Source organism: Struthio camelus, chromosome 11 (assembly GCF_040807025.1).
Source record: "Struthio camelus isolate bStrCam1 chromosome 11, bStrCam1.hap1, whole genome shotgun sequence".
NCBI classification, from domain to species: domain Eukaryota; kingdom Metazoa; phylum Chordata; class Aves; order Struthioniformes; family Struthionidae; genus Struthio; species Struthio camelus.
The window spans coordinates 26,095,093-26,115,814 of NC_090952.1; the positions used below are offsets into that span (position 1 = coordinate 26,095,093).

Here is a 20,722-nt window from a genome sequence, read left to right on the forward strand (position 1 = left end):
CGCGTTCCGCCTGCCGCGCCGCCCCGGGAAGGGTTTTGGCGACGTACCGGAAGCGGCGGCGGTGGCGGCGGCGGGCGGGGAGGCGCCATGGGGGGCGCGGGCGGCCGCCCCGGCTTCTACGTGGGGCTGGGGCTGGCCCTGGCCTCCAGCGCCTTCATCGGCGGCAGCTTCATCCTGAAGAAGAAGGGGCTGCTGCGGCTGGCGCGCCGCGGCCGCGCCCGGGCAGGTAGCGGCCGGGCGGGTCCCGCCGGGCTGGGGCAGCCCCGGCCCCCGCCGCCCTTCCGGCCCCAAAAGGCGCTTGCGGGGCAAGCGGCCGGCAGCGGCGGGGGGGGGCGGCGGCCTAGGTCGCGGCTGCTCGTCCGGCCCCCGCTTCCTCGGCCGGGGCAGCCGGCCGCAGCCCTGCGGCCGCCGGGGTTTTCCACAAGCTCCCGCTCCCCCCGTGCGGGCGCTGCCGAGCGCGGCCTGCCCTCAGCGGTGAAGTGTTTCCTCGCAGGCTGAGCGAGCAGGCGCTTGCCTGGGCCGGGCCTGCGCGGGAGCGGCTGCTGCCCCGGGGAGCCAGGGCGCCGTGCCGGGGGAAACGCTGCTGCCCCTTGGTCGCCAGCTGCCGGTTTGGCGGGGGAGCGGGCCTCGCTCCTGCTCCTCTCGCTTCACCCGAGGTTTCTTGTTGCTGTTCCTTTTTTTTCTTAGGGCAAGGAGGCCACGCGTACCTGAAGGAGTGGCTGTGGTGGGCCGGGCTGCTGTGCAGTAAGTAGCTCCTGTGGAACGGCTGCAAGAGCGAGAAATGCTGAGCGTGTCGTTGTTTCCACTTGCTTTCATGTTTTATTATCTCGATCAGAGTTTAACCACTTGATTTTTATCTCTAAGCATGCTCAGAGTGTTGCTGAACTAATTATAAAATACTCTAAAGCCTCATGTGTTGCCAGGCCCCCCCCCTGTGAATAGGACTTGAGGAACTGGGCTGATCGGGTTGGGTTAAGCGCTTCTGAAATGGCCTGCCCAAGCAGGAACAGTTAGATGATGTCACGTTCAGCACCGCGGGTTTATAGCTACAGGGATTTCAGCAGCTCGTATTTACATTTCTCAAATATGAAGTTAATGAGTGGTTGTACTCGATTGTACCCCTTACAGGGAGCTGTCTAGGAGAGGAGCATGATTTAGAAATATGTAAAGCGCAAAACTTCTTTCAGCTTTGAGGACAATGTGGAAATATTTTTCTGTTGTTGCTGCTTAGCTGGATAGACATGTAACCAAGAGCCCTGTGTAACCAAGAGCCTCCTCTTTCCAAGAGGATTGACATCAGAGTTTTACTTATTCTTGTTAGTACTGTCCTTTCGAGGTTGAACAAAATACCTTAGAGAAACAGTGCACTTGGATGGAAACCAAGGCTCTCTTTTGACTGCACTCAAACGTGTCTTATGCTGAATTGCTTCTACTCTGATGCTCTCCTGGGACTAACAGAGTTTCTCTTGCAGTGGGAGTTGGAGAAGCAGCAAATTTTGCTGCCTATGCTTTTGCCCCTGCCACGCTGGTAACTCCACTGGGTGCACTAAGTGTTCTTGTTAGGTAAGAAACCTTGGAAACCTCGGTATCTTGCCTGCTGCCCCTTAATGGTGAAAGCAGTTGCTTTGCTCTCCCCTATCCGCTCCCTCAGATACTCCATCCCTTGGCCTAATTGGCTTCTGGGGACTTTTTATTTTTGCTTTTTATCTTTCAGTGCAGTGTTGTCCTCCGCCTTCCTGAATGAGCAGCTGAATGTTCACGGGAAGATTGGCTGCATCCTAAGTATTCTGGGCTCCACGGTGATGGTAATCCATGCCCCCCAGGAAGAAGAGGTTTCCAGCCTGGAGTCAATGGCAGAGAAGCTGAAAGATCCAGGTACTTAAGTAAAATGGGTCCTAGCTTCAGACCTGGAAATGACAGTGGAAGGCAGGGTACAACCTGGGTAGGCTGAGAAGGACTGAACTGAAGGGCAAATGAGCCATCTGTGCTGTTCTGCACCACAGTGGAGGGAACGTCCCCCTTCTGGGGACGTCTGGGGTAGCCGGCTGATTGCTTTCTGTTTCGGAGGAGGCCTCCTTGGGTCTCCACCTCCTAAGTGTGAAACATTGGTGATGATCAAACTTAGCATTTAATGCAAGCACTCAGAGGATTTACACCTTAGTCGTTAACTCAAAACAAAAGGGGGACATCTCGGCTTCAGAATGCCTTTTTAGGACTGTAGAGTCCTCTTGACTCCAGACAAAAGAAGCAGAGGGGAGCCCCACTTTACAGACAGGGAGTCTGGGTGATGCTCCCAAGTCACTGGGTCTGTTTTGAAGCAAGGAGGAGAATAAGGGTCACTAACAGTTATCAGATGTGTTTTTTCTGCTGTCCATGCATGAGGTGCAGACAGGAAGAGAGAAGAACATCAGAGTTACCTGTCAACAGGCAGGATTGGCCTAAGGCGGTGCTGGGATAGGAAAGGGAATTGTCAGTACCTGAGGGTGGCAGCGGTAGGGCTGAGGGAGGTCAGAGAAGGAATGTAAGGTGAAGATGAATGAGATGCAGGGAGTTCAGCCCGAGATCAGGTCATCCCTGATATTTATATCAGAGGATGAATCAGATTGCAAGGATGTGATTTGGGCAACAGCATTAGCGGCAGAGTAAGCAACAGGAGATGAGGAAAGGAGTAAAAGGGAGAAGAGCAAAGCAGAGTAACAGGTGAGTGCTGTTCTTCTTCAGAGAGAATGCTCTGGTGGGGTCTCACTTCTGTGAAGTGGAGCTTTTCCTTCCTAATTTCTACCCCAACCTGTGCAGTTCTGCTAGCCCTTATCAAGCTTTCTACTGCCCCTCCCGCAGAGCTGTGCCCCAATTGTGCCTCCTGGCCTACACCACCTGCCCCCCGCCCCAGTGCCTTAGGCCCTGGTTGTGCCACTGCCCCTTCCAGTGCAGACAGCTGTATCTCCCAGACCGGCCAGCTCGCAGCACGGTGCTGCCATCAGCACTGTAAAGAATTGCTGTTGACTCTGCAGCTTTGCTTGGGCTGGAGACCATCTCTGCTTCCAAACAAGGCCCTAAGGATGGAGGATTCAAAGAGTGACTGATGGGGCAATTACCAGTCCTGCCTGTCCTCCCTCTCTACTTGCTGTTCAGTTACATCAGCTACTGTTTGCCACTCTGATATAGCTCTTAATTCTTCTTTCTCCAAGGATTCATTGTATTTGCTGTGTGTGTGCTGGTGAGCTCCCTTCTCCTTATCTTTGTGGCTGGACCCCGTTATGGACGGAGCAACGTCCTGGTTTATGTTTTGGTCTGCTCCGCCATCGGCTCCCTTTCAGTGTCCTGTGTCAAAGGCTTGGGGATTGCCCTGAAAGAACTGTTTGCTGGGAAGCCAGTCCTGAAAGAACCACTGGGCTGGGTGCTCCTGGTTTGCCTCGTGATCTGCATCAGTGTCCAGATCAACTATCTGAACAAAGCTTTGGACATCTTCAACACGTCTGTGGTCACACCCGTTTACTACGTGCTGTTCACCACAGCAGTCATGACGTGTTCTGCCATCCTCTTCAAGGAGTGGCAACACATGGTGCTAGACAACATCATCGGCACCATCAGCGGCTTCCTCACCATAGTGTGTGGCATCTTCCTCCTGCACGCCTTCCGAGACATGCCCTTCACACCCGACCTCCTGCCCCTCTTCTTGCAGCAAAGCAGGGCAGACTTGCGCACATCATGGAGGAGTGCAGACAGGCATCAGTCATGTCAACACCGGCCTCTTCTGCCCTCGGAAGACAAAGGCTCTCAGAGTGCAGAGGAGGAAGAGGAGGAGGAAGGGGAAGATGTGTGAGGAAGTCCCTGAACTGCTGGCTTTCTGCTCCCGCCACTGAGCAGCTCCACTGTGCAAGTTTCAACTTGCTGCACCAGATGCTGCTAGCTACTGCTGTGCTAGTGGGAGTTAGCAGTTCTCCTCTACCTGCCTTGTGCGCGTGATCCGTGACCTCCCACTGCCAAGAGGCCGACAGCAGCTTCCTGCAGCTACAGACACGAGCCCGGCAAACAGCACGGCTGGTGGGGTCTAGTTCCTCTTCGCTGTTCCTTTACATGAATAATCAATCTGCCCTTGTCAGGACACAGGCTCTGGCTGTGCAGAGGGCTGCAGCACTAACACAGTGCTAACCATTACTGAATGTAAAGACTATGCGTTTTGGGAGGCATCAAAGCATTTTTTTAAATAGTTAGAGTAACGGTTACAAAATCTAACATGGTGCTAAGATTACATGGAGAGAAGAGGGGTACCTTGGTCTTCAGGATGACCCAGAGCATTAGTTCAAAAATTCCTCTGAAAAGTACTTGTTCTGCTCACTTTGCTAGAGTTTATTTACAGATTCACAGCCAAGAACAGAACACAGCCAAAACTGGAAAACTGGTGCTGCCACATGCTGCTGTGGCTCTTCCAGAGGAAGCCACCTCTTCATGCAACTTACTTGTCTGTTGTGCAGGTAGATGAGGCACCTGCTTACAGTATTCTATTAAAACAGATTTGTTCAGTTACCAAGTGGCTAGTGACACATTTGTATTGAGAGCTGGGCCAGCACTGAGAGGTACAAAGGATTATGGGGGTAGGCAGAACAGTGTGGCCACTTGTGAGAAACTCAAGATAGGGAGAGGGCGGGGGAATCGCTTACTGTGGGAACAGGAGTGACCTAAAAGCTGTTGAGGTTAGTTTCTGAAAGATGACTCGACAGCGGTATCCTCACTTACAGGCGTTTGTATATCCGCTTTTAAGATGAAGCACAGCTCTATTTAACACATCCTGAATTTATCCCCAGGAAGGCTGCTGGCTACAAGACACCTGTGTTAGTCATCTCCCACCATCCTGCTCCCAAGCAGAACTGGCTGTAAGAACTGGATGGGCAGACTTGTCTCCTTGGGCTGTTCAGGACCTCGTGGATGGTACATGCAGTTGGGTGAACCCAGGCAAGGACTACCCTGTCTAAATGTCTTGAAATACAGTGCTTTGAGGTGAGCTGGCAAGCACCACAGTAATCACTGCACCTTCCAGAGAGGTAGCAGCTGTGACCACCTCTCCTGGGAAGCTGCATAGAGACCAGGCACCCAAAGCGACTCAGCTTGGTCTGACCCGATTTACCAGTTTCCTGTGTAGAGCTCTGAGGTGCTGTCCGTTAGTAACACGGGTCACTGTGCCTCACAGAGCCAGGCTGCGACACAAACACTGCTGAAACGCTATGCTGGGTTTCCAGAGGGTACATAAGTAGCAATCTGTTGTTTTTCCAGTGGCTTGCATAGGTTAGAAGTTCCAGTCCCATTCCTAGGGGCAAAGGTCCAGAAAACGCAGACATTGTCCTCTCTCCAGAGATCTGGAGAGAGTAAAGGTGGGTATAAAGTAGCTGGTTTCTTTTTTCCTGCATTTAGAGTCTTTCTGAACAAACTTCTTTTACAGGAAAGCATGTACTGTTAACTCATTGGGGAAGAAAGTTAAGGCCACAGCCTCTCTCCCAAAGGTGAGGTTAGGTTCATGAGACCGAATTCAGTGAGCAAGAACTCTGAATTCACAGCAGACCTTTTAGCCAGAACGCAATTACTCTCTCTGCTACTCATTTTGCAATAACAGGATCGTTGGGAAGGAGGGGGAGTGACGGAAGGTCAGATTTTTCAATTCCCAGGGGCCACCTACCTGAACAAAGGAGAATCTCATGTTAAAAATTGACCCAATTAATATTTATTACATTGACCAGGAGAAAGCTGTTAATGGAGCAAATCAGTATTAACAGAGTTGCACTGCAGTTTGAAAAATTTGTCACTTGGCCACAGGAATGACTTTACCCTATGGAAACCTCAAAATATTTTCTGATAATCATACTGCGTGGGAAGTTCGCCATGCCCAACAAGCTCTTCTCACTAAGGATATGTGTGCTGGTGCAGTCCTGTTGCTCCTCCTCAAGTCGCGCTGCACAGTCTGCTGGGAACTACAAGGCTCATTCGCGTCTCCCGAGGAGGGTTAGTTGCGAGCAACGGACGCCTGTGCAGTACCGTTTAAGGCAGTGGTTGCAGGCTCGCTTCACCCACATTTAAGATTCACGTTAGTGTTGGAAGCATCCCCCTGAGGTGAGCATCTGCAGCCCTGCGGATACTTTCCCACCACCAAATCCTTCGTGCACAACGCGCGCAGCCCCAGCCCCACGGTCTCAGTGTGAAGATCGTTCCTGGCGGACGGGGACAGCAACAGCACGCCACCGCGCAGAGGAGCGCGCCCGCATCTCCAAGGGGGCTCTCATCCGGCGGCAACTTTCACAGAACCGGTCTCTGATTAAATCCTGATGCCCAGAGCAGCTCCTGGCTCGGTGAGGTGGCAGAGCGACGGGCAGGAGCCCCCGGGCTCGGGCGCCCCGCGCCCCAGGCGCCCGCTCAGTCGGACAGGCTCTCCGAAAAGGCCGACTTGGACTTCTGCGTCTGCTCCAGCCGGTTCAGGATGAACTGGCTGGTGTCGATGAAGCGCTCCACGCAGTTCACGAAACACGTCTCCGCCCGGCTGTCCAGCTTCGGCCCGGGCTTGTCCATGCACTTCTCCTGCACCGAGCGGGGCCACCGTCGGTCCCGGGCTCACCGCGGCCCCCCCCCCACTCCCGGGGCTCCCCCACTCCCCTCCCGCCTGATCCCAGGGCGGCTCCATTTTGGCTCCCTTTCCCTCCCCCCCACCCGCGGACAGGGTCACCCCGGCCCCCGCCGCCCTCACCGGAGCACCGGCCCCACCGGGCGCCCCGAGGCCTGCCCGACCGCGGCGGCCGTCACCCCCCCCCCCCTCCGCCGGCGCCCGTACCCAGCACAGCTCCGTCATCTGGTGCACCAGCTGCTGGAACCGCTGCTTCTGCGTCTCCACCTCGATGAAGCGCTGCAGCTGCGGGTCGGCGACGCCCAACCCGGCGGCGCCCGGCGCCTCCATGCCGCCGCCGCCGCGACCTTCACGTGCCGCGCCGGCCCCCGGCCCGCGCATGCGCCGCGCCCGCCCCGCGCAGGCGCCCGCCAGATCCCGCGCAGGCGCGCCGCGCCCGCCCCGCCCGCACTGCGCATGTCCGCCCCTCCCCGCCCCGCCGAGGCCCCGCCCGCCCCCCGGGGCGCCGGGGGCGGCAGCGAGGGGCGGCGGGCTCGGGCAGGCGTTTATTGTGGGGGGACAGCGGCGGCCGCTGCCCCGGGGGGGCGGCACTGCGGGCCCCCCCCACCCCGCTGTGCGCTGGCAGGGCCCTCCCGGTGCCCGGGGCCGTCCCGGTGATGAGGGCGAGGCTCTGTCTCAGTGCCGGAGGAGCCGTCCCGGTGGTGGGGGACGAGGCTCTGTCCCAGTGCCCGGGGCTGTCCCGGTGGTGGGGAACGAGGCTCTGTCCCGGTGGTGGGGGCTGTCCCGGTGGTGGGGGACGAGGCTCTGTCCCGGTGCCGGAGGAGCCGTCGCGGTGCTGGGGGACGAGGCTCTGTCCCGGTGCCGGAGGAGCCGTCCCGGTGCTGGGGGACGAGGCTCTGTCCCAGTGCCCGGGGCCGTCCCGGTGCTGGGGGCAACGCTCTGTCCCGGTGCCTGGGGCTGTCCCGGTGGTGGGGAACGAGGCTCTGTCCCGGTGCTGGAGGAGCCGTCCCGGTGGTGGGGGACGAGGCTCTGTCCCGGTGCCCGGGGCTGTCCCGGTGGTGGGGGACGAGGCTCTGTCCCGGTGCCGGAGGAGCCGTCCCGGTGGTGGGGGACGAGGCTCTGTCCCGGTGGTGGGGGCTGTCCCGGTGGTGGGGGACGAGGCTCTGTCCCGGTGCCGGAGGAGCCGTCCCGGTGGTGGGGGACGAGGCTCTGTCCCGGTGCCCGGGGCCATCCCGGTGGTTGGGGACGAGGCTCTGTCCCGGTGCCCGGGGCTGTCCCGGTGCTGGGGGCAACGCTCTGTCCCAGTGCCCGGGGCTGTCCCGGTGGTGGGGAACGAGGCTCTGTCCCGGTGCCGGAGGAGCCGTCGCGGTGCTGGGGGACGAGGCTCTGTCCCGGTGCCGGAGGAGCCGTCCCGGTGCTGGGGGACGAGGCTCTGTCCCAGTGCCCGGGGCTGTCCCGGTGCTGGGGGCAACGCTCTGTCCCGGTGCCTGGGGCTGTCCCGGTGGTGGGGAACGAGGCTCTGTCCTGGTGCCGGAGGAGCCGTCCCGGTGGTGGGGGACGAGGCTCTATCCCGGTGCCTGGGGCTGTCCCAGTGCCCGGGGCCATCCTGGTGATGGAGGATGAGGCTCTGTCCCAGTGCTGTCCCGGTGATGGAGGACGAGGCTCTGTCCCGGTGCTGGGGGACGAGGCGCTGTCCCGGTGCCCGGGGCTGTCCCGGTGGTGGGGAACGAGGCTCTGTCCTGGTGACTGGGGCTGTCCTGGTGATGGGGTGAGGCTCTGTCCCGGTGCCTGGGGCCGTCCCTGTGACTGTAGCAGTGGGGTGCTGTCTGGTGCCCAGAGTGGGGAGGTGTTGCCGGCCCGGTAGTACCAGCCACCGGTGCCAGGCAGGGGCGAGCGGGCAGCGACGGCCCAGCTCGGACGGTCACGGCTCCTCGTCCGTGCTGTCCAGGATGCTGGCCAGCAGCATGGTGAACGTGGGGCGCTCCTCAGCTTTCTGCAATGCAGGAAGGGAGAGCAATGCCGGAGCTGCTCGCATCCCACCTGCCCCCACCTCATCCCAACTGCCAGACCCTCTCCCAAGGCCCGGTGAGTTGGGGAGCCACTTCAGCAACCCCAGGGCGGACAGAGGTGACCACCAAGTGACTTACCTCATGCCAGCAGCTGTACATGATGGCATAGACCCGCTCTGAGGCCTGCTGCGGTCGGTAGAGGCGCAGGCCTTGGATGACGTGCTCTGTTGTCTCGCTGTTGTTAAACCTCTCATAAGGCATCTTTCCCAGGGAGTAAACTTCCCACATCAGAACACCTGTTGAGGGAAACAGCCAGGGACAATTCACAGCATGGGGATATCTGTGCCTAGAGCTGTTTTTTAGAGGAGCTTCGCTGTTGCTGAGCCACCCTCTAATCCAAGAGACGACCAAATTACACCTGAGACCCCCAAATCACTAATGCTGTGCTCTCACCAAAAGCCCAGACGTCAGACTTGCTGCTGAACTTGCTGTACAGAAGGACTTCAGGGGGCGACCACCGAACTGGAAACTTTGACCCCATGGAGCTTGTATACTCATCGTCCAGAACATACCTGCAGCAGATACATGCATCAGAGGAGCCTGTCCTGGATTTCAGATTTCACCCACCATGCAACCAAGCCCAAAAGGAATGAACAGCTTTTGGAGCGATCAGAATTTGCACTCCAGATGTGGTTCGACAGGCAAAAACATCCCTTTGCAAACAAGTGTATGTTAGGCAAGATGGGGAAAGGGCTAGAGAGACAAAGGAGCATAGCAAGAGGCAAAAAGGGGATGTAGGAAGAAAGCTGCAGTTGGGAGATCAGAGATGGGGGAAGAAAGAAGCAAGAAGAGAAAGAGGGATGAAGGAAGTAAGAAAGGGAGGGTGGGAAGTGGACAGGCAGAAGGTTGAGGCTAATGGAAGAAGAAAGACAGGAGGAGGCAGAGGAAAAGCAGAGCTGGTGGACAGTAGGGAGAAGACTAAAGTACAGGAGGGACCGAAGGAGGAGACAGGGGACCGAGACAGGAAAAGTGACACAGACGCATCAACCAGACCTGGAAAGGCCGAAGTCTGAGACTTTCACAATTCCTTGGTCGTTCACCAAACAGTTGCGAGCAGCCTGTGGGTGGAGAGGTGGCGGCAGTCACTCCTACCTGCTACTGCTTCTCCCTTCCCCCTGTGGCATCTGAAACTGTCTTGCCTCCAGTGACTCAGTGCTTTGTCCAGCCTCATCCTGCAGGCTGCTCCAGACAGTTAACTCGGGCTGTGGCAAGCCACAAACAATGGCAGAAGAAGCCTCCAGGCATCCTGTTAATCCACAAAGGGGCAATAGCCCCATCAGGATTTTGCCTGAACAGAGCAGCGCCAGGAGGAGATTGGGTAAGTCACATAGCAGGACTGCAAGCTGGCAGTGCCTGCCAGAGGCCTGGTCATGGAAACTGCAGGCTCAGCTTTTCGTGGGGATTGAGCGCTCCCTATCTACGCTGGAGCCAACGATGCCTGCTTGGGCTGCCCGACACAACGTCCTGCACTTGCTGAGAATGCATCCTAGAAAACTGCATAGTGCTGCCCTTTCTGCAATCTCTGCTAACCCGCTGCAGAGCACAGGCTTCAGAGATGCTGTGGTGAGCATCCTGTCCGTGCTGAGGTGGTCAGAGCGATGCTCTGAAGAGAAGGCTGCAGAGTTGCCTCTCCTCCTGCTGGGGGATGAGCTAGACCCTGTCTAGAACGTGCTGTGGTTGTCCCTGAGCTGGAGATGTGTCCTTCAGCCACATCCCTACCAGGTCTCGGTGCAAGAACTGCTTGGATTCCAGGTACTCCATAGCTTCACAGACATCCTTGCACATCTCCAGCAGCTCAGAGGGCTGGAACCGCCGCCGAGATTCCCTCAGGAAGTTCAGGAGGCAGCCGTTGGCCATGTACTCAGTGATGATGAAGATAGGACGCTGCTTGGTGCAGACCCCGTAGAGCTGTACCAGCTTCTCATGAGACAGGTTCCTGTGTCGGGAGCAAGAAGGCGAATTCTGAGCATCTAGAAGGCCGAGCAGCAGGAGAAGCATCTCTGATTAAGGAAGGGGAGAATTTGGCAAGGGAAGGGGCTCCTGGCCCAGCAGCCAGTGGGAAAATTTGCTGGGGAGCTCAGCACCGAGGGAGCAGGCTCCTGCAGTAGGAATGCATATTGCAGTGCGTGAGGCTGCCTGTGGCTGCCCCCCCCCGCCCCTCCGAATGGTCCGAGAGTGCAGTCCTTCCAACGAGGCGTCTCTCCAGCACAGGCCTGGGGGCTGGTCACCACTTACATCATGACTTTGGCTTCGTCGATAAACTCATCCTCTGACATGGAGCCTTCCCTGATCATCTTGATAGCGACATTGTACTGGCCTCTCCATTTCCCGTACTTCACCACTCCAAACTGCCCTGTCCCCAGTTCCTTCAGGAAAGTCAGATCCTTCGGGTCAATCTCCCACGACCCTAGGATAGAGAGCGCAAGTGTGATGTGGGTGCAGGAGCCCTCTGGGCAGAGTGCTCCCAGCCGTCCGATCTAGCCGGTCCCAGAAGACCTTGCTCCCATGCCTCACGAGCATGTGCTACCCAAAAGATCATCCCCCCCGCCCTGTGCCAAATCTATGAAATCTAAGATCTGTTCTTCTAAGGGGTGGGGAGCAAAGTAGCTTGCGGTGTCCTGTGGTCAGTGCTGTCGCCAGCAGGCTCGTGAGGGTTGGGATGCGATTGCTGGGAAGGCCGTGAGCCCTGCTGCAGTGGGAGAAGCCAGGATCCCAGCCCTGGCAAGTTACTGCAGGCAGGGACTGTGCTGAGGGCCCCTCGGGCACTGCTACCACGAGACAGCGAGGTGGCCGAAGCCAGCTTACCGTAGCCGAGGCCAGCTGTGGAAGGAGCACTTTTCTGGTGTTGAGACACGGGGTATTTCAGTCTGGATATGAGCCCTGAAACACAAAAAAAGTACATTGCTGGATACCTCTATGCCGTGTTTACCCACACGGTGCCAGCAAGGAACATGAGCCTCCTGCCTTCAGCTCAAGGAGAGGATACTGTTGTGTCAGTAAAAATCCTGCTGCCTCCCTCTGTCCCCCAGGACTCCTGTCCCCTCTCTGGCTCAGCCTGTCCCAGATTCTCCTTGCAAAGGAGCATTCTTGTTCCAGCTTTCCCTGGGCTGCTTCCAGCTCTCTGTGTTCCCTGTTTGAGAGGTCATTTATCATTTTATCCCTGCGAACGCAGGCTTGTCTGCAGGGCAAGTCAGATTGCTTTGTATCTTGCTTTCATCCAGAACAGGGTTGTCAGAAATGGCATCAGTAGAAGAAAGCAATATTGCTTTCACCCGCCTTCAGCCAGGAGTTGAGCCCTTTACTACAGCCACTGGCGAGGTCGGCACACGGGAGAGCAAACACCTATTAGAAGCTCTTGGTGGGTGGGTGCAGCGGGGTGGTAGGCAGACGCTGCCCTGCAGGAAGCCGGGAGAAGGGGTGCTCAGGGGAATACGAGGTCCCTGGTACTGAAGCCGTGCAAAGCAGAGGTTCATTTTGGCAGTGTTTTGCTAAGCGCTGCAGTGCGGTGCACCACTTCCCTGCGGTTTGCTGAAGCTGCCTCTGGGCTGCGCCGGCCTGCGGTGGTTTGGAGAGGCAGGGGAGAGGGTGCTTGTTCGCCTGGCGCGGCAGCGAGGGCTCCTGGCCCGTGGGGGAGATGCTACTTATGAAGGGCACCGGGTGCAGGCTAGAGCCGGGTGCCCACGAACGCTCACCGGCAGAGTTGTGCTGGTGGTATGTGATGAGCTCCGGGATGGTGTTGAAGAGGTGCTTTTCCGCCAGGTAGTACTGATTCTGGGGGGTGCAGCATACGACGTAGTGGCGAATTGTGCCTTGGGGGTCCCTGCAGAGACAGGACGTGGGGTCAGCGGCATGGGGAGGACGGGCAGAGGGCGAGACGTGCCCTGAGGGGCCCTCTCGGATCTGCTTACACAGAGGACTTGGCATAGACGGAGACGGTGTATTTGCCTGTCTTGCTGGTCGAGTCTCGGACAATGAAGCCCCCTTCCTTCCCCTAAAACAGAAAGGAGAGAGGGGACAGGGTGTTTGTGAGGAGAGGTGACTGTAACAGGCAAGGCTTGAAGTGAGTGAGGATCCCAGCATGGCTGGAGAGGATGCATTAAGGCAAAGGAGTCCTCTTTCCAGTCTCTGCCTCCTGAAATGCCTCCTGGGAGGAGGCGGCAGTGGGGCAGAGCTGCTTCCCAGAGCTGTCGGGGTGACACAGCCCGCAGGGTTTGTTCTCTCTCACCCACAGGCTCTTTGGGATAACTAGGCCCCAAAGACCTAACATCGGGACCTCGGGGCTCTCAGCTACCTAAGTCATTTCTGCTGGGGATCGAGGCTGTCCTACCCTCCCCATCCGCTGTGGAGGAAGGGGCAACCTCGTACCGCCCCTGAATCCACTGCGCCCCACCACCCACTGCACTTAGACACATGTAATTTCAGAGGAGAGACGCTGATTTGTCCCCCCGGAGATCAGGCCACTGTCTGGGCCTCTTGCCTCCCTCTCATTCTCAGCTGTGACTGTCGGAGGAGCTCCGGGCACTGGCCGTTTGGCTGGCAGCCCCAGCACAGAGATGTGCCCAGTGTTGGCGGGCCTGGATCCCACACTGGGCACAATGGGACAGCAGTCTGGGAAGGGCTACGAAGGACCCAGCACCAGGCATCAACGCTTACCTCCTGCTTCAGCAGTTGCTCTGCTTGGCTCCGGGTGATGTTCTTGGAGTACCACCTGGAGCAGGGACACAGCGGTCAGGAGAGCCACCCCACAGCCACCACCGTCCCCAGCCCGGCCCGACCGTGGCCTAGCCAGTGCAGGGAAGCAGGAAGGCGTGCGGGCTCTCGGCAGCGGTTGTCGCAGGCCGGGAGGCTCTCGAAGGGTGTACGAGAGGCAGAGCGACCCAGCCAGGCACAGTGTAACAAAACCAAATGTGAAAAGTCTCCAAGTGCAACTTCCAGTGTCCCTGTGCTTTCTCCTACTCACTCAAAGATCTCCAGGGAATTGCTGGTTTCAGTGACGTAGTTGCTGGGGATGTAGCCTTCCCTCCTGCAGGGGAAAAGGGGGTGGTCATGCACAGACGGAGGAGGCCAGTGGAAAGGTAGGTTCCTGTCCCAGCAAGCTGAGTGGATATGGGCCCAAAAAGTTTGGCCTGAACCCTTTGGGGTCCCTGCTTGGGGAGAGCTGGTGCCCTTGGCAATACTCCAGCCCGCTTCGGTCTCCCTCACCCTCCTCTCGTGCTGTATGATGAAGGAGCCCTGCAAGCGGCCTGTCTCGACTGTGGAGCACAGGGCTGGCCAGCTCGAGACCTGAGACCAGGATAGACCCCTGGGTGCAGGGCAGGGGGGCCTGAGGCTGTCCCAGCAGGGACGTCGGTTCAGGCGCCTTCTCCTATGGGCACCTTGGCCCTGGGACAGGACACAGGCGTGGGGCTCTTACCCGTTCTTGTCGCGGGCTTTCCACCAGGGCAGGTGGCTTTCCTCCAGGATGAAGTACTCCTCGCCCTTCTGCAGCTGCAGGTCCTGCGCGTTCATGGGCGAGTAGTCATACAGGGCCACCACCTTCTTCATCTCGCCGGCTGCGCTTGGGGCCGGCTCGGGGGGCAGGGGCTTCATCACCATCTTCACCAGAGCGAAGGAGAGCGTGGGACATGGTGACGTGCTGTGCCCCAAGCAAGACCCTCCCCAGGGCTGGCAGGGTGGTGGGCTTAGGCCACATCAGCCCTTGCGTTCCCACACATGTTTCCGCCTGGGTATCTGTTTCCACCACCCTGTGCTTTTTACTGCTACGTTTCCTCCTTGGAGACTGGTCCTCACAAAAGATAAGTGTTGTCTCTAGCCCTTTTGGCTTATCTCGTGACTCCACCATCTATCAGGGCCTATCTCTCTCTTGCCATCTGCCCCTGGGGAAGTCCTCTTGGGCTGTGAACCTCTCGGGCATGAGACACCAGGGCTTCCTCGTGGTCTTTTGGCTTTGTCCCCTGGCTCAAGCTCCTTTTCCCTTGGGGCACTGCCTTGAGCAGAGCCCTGGCCTGCAAAGCCCAGAGCAAAGCCCAGGAGGTCATCGGACGTGTCGGCTTTGCCCTGGCGGACCTTCTGTTGGACGCCTGGGAGTAGGTCCGCGTCCTGCCGCTGGCCCCTACCTGGTCCTCCTCGGGAGTGGGCGGAAGAGGCTTCTTCGTTTTGCGATGCGACCGCCCGACTTTTAAACCTGCAGAACAGAAAATGGGTGAAAGGGAGACGAAAGCCCCGGCGCCGTGCGGCGGCGGGGGGCGCCGGGGACGGGGCGCGGCGCCTTACTGCCGTTCCTGCTCTCCAGGATCTTGCAGCCCATGGCGTTCTTGGCGGTCTGCGAGCAGCACAGGTACTGGCCGTCGATCCAGAAGCAGGGGTGGTACTTCTGAACCAGGTCGCTGTTGTAGCGGATCACTGCGGCAGGGGAGGGTGGCGTGAGCCGCTGCGGAGCGCCTCGCGCTCCCTCGACGCCGGTCGGGCCGTCGGCCCCGCTGGATCGTTTCCCAGACGCCGCGCCACACCGGCGGAAGGCCGGTCCTTCCCTCCAAGATCCCATGGAAGCTCCTCAGCAGCTCCACCAAGGGGCACGGACACCCTCGGAGGGCCAGGACCCGCTGCGACCGGGCCGCTGGCGGCCCGGCTTGGCAGCTCTTTTGAGCCCTTGTTTTTTCTTTTTGGAAGGGGCCAACCCCAGGCCTGGCTGCGTCCCCCAGCAGAGGGGACGAAGGCCATCGCCGCCGGGCTTGTCTTGTCCGCGGGGGCAGCGCCACCGTCGCCCGCCCGCTCTCCCCTGCTCCCCCGGGGGTGGGGTGGGAGGGTTTGGCAGGGGCTGCAGCTGCCCCCGCAACGCCTCCGCGCTAGCAGCGGAGCGGGGCCGAGCGGCCGGGCCGGCGGGAAATAACCCACTTCCTCCTTAATGGGGCCGCTCGCCTTCCGCCCTGCGCCGGCAGCCTTCCCCGGGGCCCCCTCGAGCGGCTTAATCGGCCCCGCCAGCCCCCAGCCGCTTGGCCCCCAGCCGCCGCGGCCTCCCCCCTGCCCTCCGCCGCCTCCAAGCGCCGGGGAGCGGCCCGGCCGGCGGCGGCGGCTGGGGGAGAGGGAGAGCCGGCGGCGGCAGGAGGAGGCGAGCGGGAAGGTGGTTCCCATCGGAGCTCGTCCTTCCGGAGGCACGAGACGGCGTTAAAGCCGCGAGAAGGGGCCGGAAACGCGTTCGGCTTCGCCGCGGGCCGCCGGCGCCCGGCCGGAGCGGCCGAACCTTTGCCCGCTCACCGCTCTTGAGCTGGTGGATCCAACGCTTGCGCAGCTCCTCCGTGGGGGAGAAGACGTAGAGGGGCCCCTCGTCGTACACCACCTGCGGGGGCACCTCGCGCCTCAGCGCCCGCCCCGGCGGGCTGCCGGCCACCCCGGGGGGGCCCCCGGGCGGCGCTCGCCGGACCGTGACGGGGCCGTTTATAAATAAAGCCCCCCCTCCCGCCAGACTTTCCACTTCCTCCTCTCGACTTTCGGTGCGCCGGGGGGCCGCGAGGGGACCCGAAGGGGCAGCACGAGGCTCGGTGCCGTCTCAGCAGCCCCTTCCCGGTAAACGCAGCCGCCCGGGGGCTCGCGGGGACCCCGGCCGGCCGAGCGAGACCGCCGGGGAGAGGGGGCGGCCGCGGCCGCGCCGGGACTCACCTGGAAGGGGTAGGGGAACCGCTCGATGATGGAGATCTGCTCCATGTTGCTGTGATCCTCGCTTTTCCTCTGGAAGAGAGAGGTCGGAGGCGAGCGCTGGCACCCCGCCGGCCCCGGCTGGCCCGCGGCCGGGGGGGACGGGGACGCGGGCGCCGGAGCCCCCCCTCACCGGCGCCTGCCGCTCGGGCGGGGGGTTGTTCTCGGGCACCACCGTCTCCACGCAGGTGATCTTCTCCACGTCCACCGAACCCTTCTTGCTGCCCCGGCGCTGCAAGAGACGGCTGGGGTCGGGCCGGCGGCCGGCAGGGAGCCCCCCCCCGGCCCCGGGGACGCCCCCTCGGCCCTGGCGCCCGCTGCTTGGCCCCCGCTCACCCCGCGCTCGAAGTCGTACTCGTAGTAGGACAGCTTGCTCTCCGTCAGCAGGAACAGGCGCTTCTTGAAGTTGAGGGGCGACGTTTTCTTCTTCTGCTGCGAGCGCTTCAGGAAGATGCTCTCCAGCAGGACGCCGGCCATGGCGCCCGCCTCCGGGCCGCCCGGCCCGGCCCGCTGCGCGCGGGGCGCCGCCACCACCGCGATGCCGGCTCGGTCCTCGCTGCCCGCGGCGCCCCGGGGCCTCTCCCTCCTCCCCTGCAAGACGGCGCGTCGGCGTGGGCCGTTTCGGGCCGCCGGGGGCCTCCAAGAGAGGTGTTTTTTTCGTGCCCCCCGGCTCTCGCCCCCGGCCCCGTCGCCAGGCACGGATGTCAGCCCGCAGGAGAGCGCCCGCCGGCGCCCGCCGCAGCCCCGCGCCCGCCTTTACCTCCAGCGGCGGCCAGGCCGCGGCCCTCAGCGTGGGGCGCGCGGGACGGGTCCTCGCCCCCTCCCCTGGCACGGTGCCGCCGGAGAGGAAAGGCCCGTGAGCGTCTCGGAGAGCTCTTGCCAGCCGGCGGGATGCTGCCGCCGCGTCCCCGGCGCGGCGCCGCCTCCCTCTCCCCCAAAACGGCCTCCCTGTCCCCAGAACTGCACGGCCTCCCTGTCCCCAAAATGGCCTCCCTCTCCCCAGAACTGCACCACCTCCCTGTCCCCAAAACGGCCTCCCTGTCCCCAAAACTGCACAGCTGCTCCCTGTCCCCAAAACAGCACAGACTCCCTCTCCCCCAAAATGGCCTCCCTGTCCCCAGAACTGCACGGCCTCCCTGTCCCCAAAACTGCACCACCTCCCTATCCCCAAAACAGCCACCCTGTCCCCAAAACGGCTTCCCTGTCCCCAAAACGGCACAGCTGCTCCCTGTCCCCAAAACAGCACCACCTCCCTCTCCCCAAAACGGCCTCCCTCTCCTCAAAAGAGCCTCCCTGTCCCCAAAACAGCACAGCCTCCCTGTCTCCAGAACTGCACCGCCTCCCTGTCCCCAAAACAGCCTCCCTGTCCCCAAACAGCACCGCCTCCCTGTCCCCAAAACAGCCTCCCTGTTCCCAAAACAGCCTCCCTGTCCCCAAACAGCACAGCCTCCCTGTCCCCAAAACGACCACCCTCTCCCCAAAATAGCACCACCTCCCTGTCCCCAAAACGACCACCCTATCCCCAAACAGCACCGCCTCCCTGTCCCCAAAACTGCACAGCATCCCTCTCCCCAAAGCAGCCTCTCTGTCCCCAAACAGCACCGCCTCCCTGTCCCCAAAACGACCACCCTCTCCCCAAACAGCACAGCCACTCTGTCCCCAAAACAGCCTCCCCGGCACAGCTCAGCCCCCGGCCCGCCCCATCTTGTCCCTTTCTGCCCCCCGGTCCCGGCTCGGTGGCCGCCCGCCTGGCTCCGTCCCTGCCCGTCCCGGCGGGACCCTGCGGGACTCGCCTCCGCCGCCAGCCATCGCCGCCTCGCCGTGACGGCGGCGGTGGCAGCGCCGGGGTGGAAGTGTGTGTGTGTCTGTGTGTGTCCCCCCCCGTCCCCCCCCGCTAATGTGACTTCCTGCCACGGTCACACCTCGGCCGGGCGAAACAGGGGCCTCCCACTCCTCGCTGGTGGCCTGGGGGAGCTTGGAGCGACCCCAGGGCTGCTCTATCGCCCCCCCCGGCTCCGCGCGGCCCCCGGGCTCGACCGCGGCCCCGGACACGGCTCCCCGCGGACGACAGTCCCCAAAGCGCCCGCCTTGGGGGTGACGGGAGGCGCAGGGCGCAGGGGACCCGTAGCGCGGGGCAGAGGTGGCGGTCGGGCGGCACCTCCGCAGCACGGAGAGGGCAGCCCCCCGGGCGCCCCCCCGCCCGGCGGCACCCACGGCCGACCGCCTCTGCGCCCCGCGGCACCCGCGCTGCCCTTCGGCCAGAGCGAGCCGTGGGGCAGGCCACCGGCACCCCCCAGCCCCCCGCTCCGCTGCAGCCCCACGGCCCCCGGCACCCCCCCACCACCCCACCCCCCTGCTCCGCTGCAGCCCCACGGCCCCCGGCACCCCCCCACCACCCCATCCCCCTGCTCCGCTGCAGCCCCACGGCCCCCGGCACCCCCCCACCACCCCCGCCCCCTACTCTGCTGCAGCCCCACGGCCTCCCCCACCCCCCCACCACCGCCATCCCCCTGCTCTACTGCAGCCCCACAGCCCCCGGCACCCCCCCACCACCCCCGCCCCCTACTCTGCTGCAGCCCCACGGCCTCCCCCACCCCCCCACCACCGCCATCCCCCTGCTCTACTGCAGCCCCACGGACCCCGGCACCCCCCCACCACCCCACCCCCCTGCTCTGCTGCAGCCCCACGGCCTCCCCCACCCCCCCCCACCCCCACCCCCTGCTCTGCTGCAGCCCCACAGCCCCCGGCACCCCCCCACCACCCCACCCCCCTGCTCTGCTGCAGCCCCACGGCCTCCCCCACCCCCCCCACCCCCGCCCCCTGCTCTGCTGCAGCCCCACGGCCCCTGGCACCCCCCCACCCCCCTGCTCCACTGTAGCCCCACGGCCCCCGGCACCCCCCCACCACCCCCGCCCCCTGCTCTACTGCAGCCCCACGGCCCCCCCAGCCCCACGACCCCGCAGCAGCCCTCCGGCCAGCCCCGTGCAGCCCCAGGGCCAGGGCACCACAGAGCTGGGCAGGGCCCCGGGGCGAAGCTGAGGCCGCCCAGCTCGGCTCACCCGTGGCCCAGCACCGGCGAGGCTGGCGGCAGGGCAGCCCCGGGGCGCGCGCGGGAGGCCGAGCCGGCCGTACCTCGCACCATAGGGAGCCCCCCGGGACGGGCTGGCCACCCCTCCATCGCCCCGATGCGCCGGACCCCGCCGGTACCCGCCGGTGCCGCTGGCGATGCTGGGCCCCAGGCGGGCGCCCCGGCCCCGGCCCCAGCCTCGTGCCCCACCGCCTCGCCTCGCCGCCGCCACGCGGTGCTGCGCCGAGGTCCCCTGCACCGCGCCACCCCGCGCCGTGCTCACCGGTGCCGGTGCCGGTGCCCTTCACTGCCCTGCCGGCCCCACGGCTCCGGGCCGGCCGTGCCCGGCGCCGCACAGCCCTGCTCGCTGCTGCCCGCGCCGCCGCTGCTGGAGGAAGGATGGGGCCGGCCAACCCCACCCTTTCGGTTCCCCTTTTTTTGGGGTTTCTGACTTGAAGCAGCGAGTGTTTCCTCCCGAAGACGCCCAGGGCCACGGCCACAGTGCCCCCAGCCGTCCTGTGCCACCTCGGGGCCGCGCCGCGCCGGACACGGCCGGGCCGGGGGAGCTGCGCAGGGACCGGCAGGGCTCTGCACACCTGCACGCCTCCCTGCACACCACCCGCCCCACCTCCCTGCACACCTGCACGCCTCCCTGCACACCTGCATGCCTCCCTGCACACCCGCACACACCTCCCTGCACACCCACACACCTCCCTGCACACCTGCACACACCTCCCTGCACACCCACACACCTCCTTGCACACCTGCACACACCTCCCTGCACATCCACACACCTCTCTGCACACCCACACACACCTCCCTGCACACCCGCACACCTCCCTGCACACTCATGTGCCTCCCTGCACACCCGCACACACCTCGCTGCACACCCACACGCCTCCCTGCACACCTGCACACTCACACGCCTCTCTGCACACACCCCCACACCTCCTTGCACACCTGCATGCCTCCCTGCACACCTGCACACACCTCCCTGCACTCCTGCACACACCTCCCTGCACACTTGCACCCCTGCGCACCCACACAGACATTCCCGCACACCCGGCACACCACACGCCCCCCCCATACACACTCACACCCCTGCCCAGCCTGCTCCCCCGCACCCTTCCCCACCCCCTACCCCCACCTACCCCCAAACCCCTACACGCCCCCACACCCCCACCCATCACCCCCCCACAAACGCCCCCTCCCCCAAGCCCCTTCCCCCATACCCCCAGTCCCCATAACCCCCATAACCCACCATACCCCACAAGCCCCCATAAACCC

General features: G+C 62.3%; 3 protein-coding genes across 3 annotated transcripts; 1 reads left to right on the forward strand and 2 right to left on the reverse strand.

The window, feature by feature from the left end:
- Positions 1 to 51: 51 nt before the first annotated feature.
- On the forward strand, positions 52 to 4,527 carry LOC104152380 (magnesium transporter NIPA2). Its single transcript, XM_068957366.1, has 5 exons — positions 52 to 226; positions 688 to 744; positions 1,473 to 1,563; positions 1,715 to 1,875; positions 3,189 to 4,527. Exons 1-5 carry the CDS (start codon positions 88 to 90, stop codon positions 3,821 to 3,823), a joined length of 1,083 nt encoding a protein of 360 aa, XP_068813467.1. The 5' UTR covers positions 52 to 87; the 3' UTR covers positions 3,824 to 4,527.
- Positions 4,528 to 5,693: 1,166 nt separating this feature from the next.
- TIMM8A (translocase of inner mitochondrial membrane 8A) lies at positions 5,694 to 7,000 on the reverse strand. Its single transcript, XM_068957367.1, has 2 exons — positions 6,815 to 7,000; positions 5,694 to 6,564 (listed from the first exon to the last, which is right to left on the reverse strand). The coding sequence occupies exons 1-2, from the start codon at positions 6,986 to 6,988 to the stop codon at positions 6,403 to 6,405; spliced, it is 336 nt and encodes a 111-aa protein (XP_068813468.1). The 5' UTR covers positions 6,989 to 7,000; the 3' UTR covers positions 5,694 to 6,402.
- A 1,358-nt stretch (positions 7,001 to 8,358) lies between these two features.
- On the reverse strand, positions 8,359 to 17,084 carry BTK (Bruton tyrosine kinase). Its single transcript, XM_068956731.1, has 18 exons — positions 16,705 to 17,084; positions 16,502 to 16,600; positions 16,333 to 16,401; positions 15,931 to 16,012; positions 14,950 to 15,078; positions 14,793 to 14,860; positions 14,090 to 14,271; positions 13,637 to 13,699; positions 13,330 to 13,384; positions 12,585 to 12,667; positions 12,369 to 12,496; positions 11,482 to 11,556; positions 10,912 to 11,083; positions 10,396 to 10,612; positions 9,670 to 9,734; positions 9,070 to 9,188; positions 8,755 to 8,912; positions 8,359 to 8,600 (listed from the first exon to the last, which is right to left on the reverse strand). Exons 1-18 carry the CDS (start codon positions 16,843 to 16,845, stop codon positions 8,529 to 8,531), a joined length of 1,977 nt encoding a protein of 658 aa, XP_068812832.1. The 5' UTR covers positions 16,846 to 17,084; the 3' UTR covers positions 8,359 to 8,528.
- Positions 17,085 to 20,722: the final 3,638 nt, after the last annotated feature.

Excerpts from the sequence above, each read along its gene's own strand:
- LOC104152380 (XM_068957366.1), top strand. The coding sequence starts at position 88 with ATGGGGGGCGCGGGCGGCCGCCCCGGCTTCTACGTGGGGCTGGGGCTG. Across the intron at positions 745-1,472 it reads GTGGGCCGGGCTGCTGTGCA|TGGGAGTTGGAGAAGCAGCA; the intron begins GTAAGTAGCTCC and ends TTTCTCTTGCAG. Across the intron at positions 1,564-1,714 it reads GCACTAAGTGTTCTTGTTAG|TGCAGTGTTGTCCTCCGCCT; the intron begins GTAAGAAACCTT and ends TTTATCTTTCAG.
- TIMM8A (XM_068957367.1), bottom strand. The coding sequence starts at position 6,988 with ATGCGCGGGCCGGGGGCCGGCGCGGCACGTGAAGGTCGCGGCGGCGGC. Across the intron at positions 6,565-6,814 it reads AGATGACGGAGCTGTGCTGG|GAGAAGTGCATGGACAAGCC; the intron begins GTACGGGCGCCG and ends CGCTCGGTGCAG.
- BTK (XM_068956731.1), bottom strand. The coding sequence starts at position 16,845 with ATGGCCGGCGTCCTGCTGGAGAGCATCTTCCTGAAGCGCTCGCAGCAG. Across the intron at positions 12,668-13,329 it reads AGCAACTGCTGAAGCAGGAG|GGGAAGGAAGGGGGCTTCAT; the intron begins GTAAGCGTTGAT and ends TTTCTGTTTTAG. Across the intron at positions 10,613-10,911 it reads GACGAAGCCAAAGTCATGAT|GAACCTGTCTCATGAGAAGC; the intron begins GTAAGTGGTGAC and ends CTCCCGACACAG.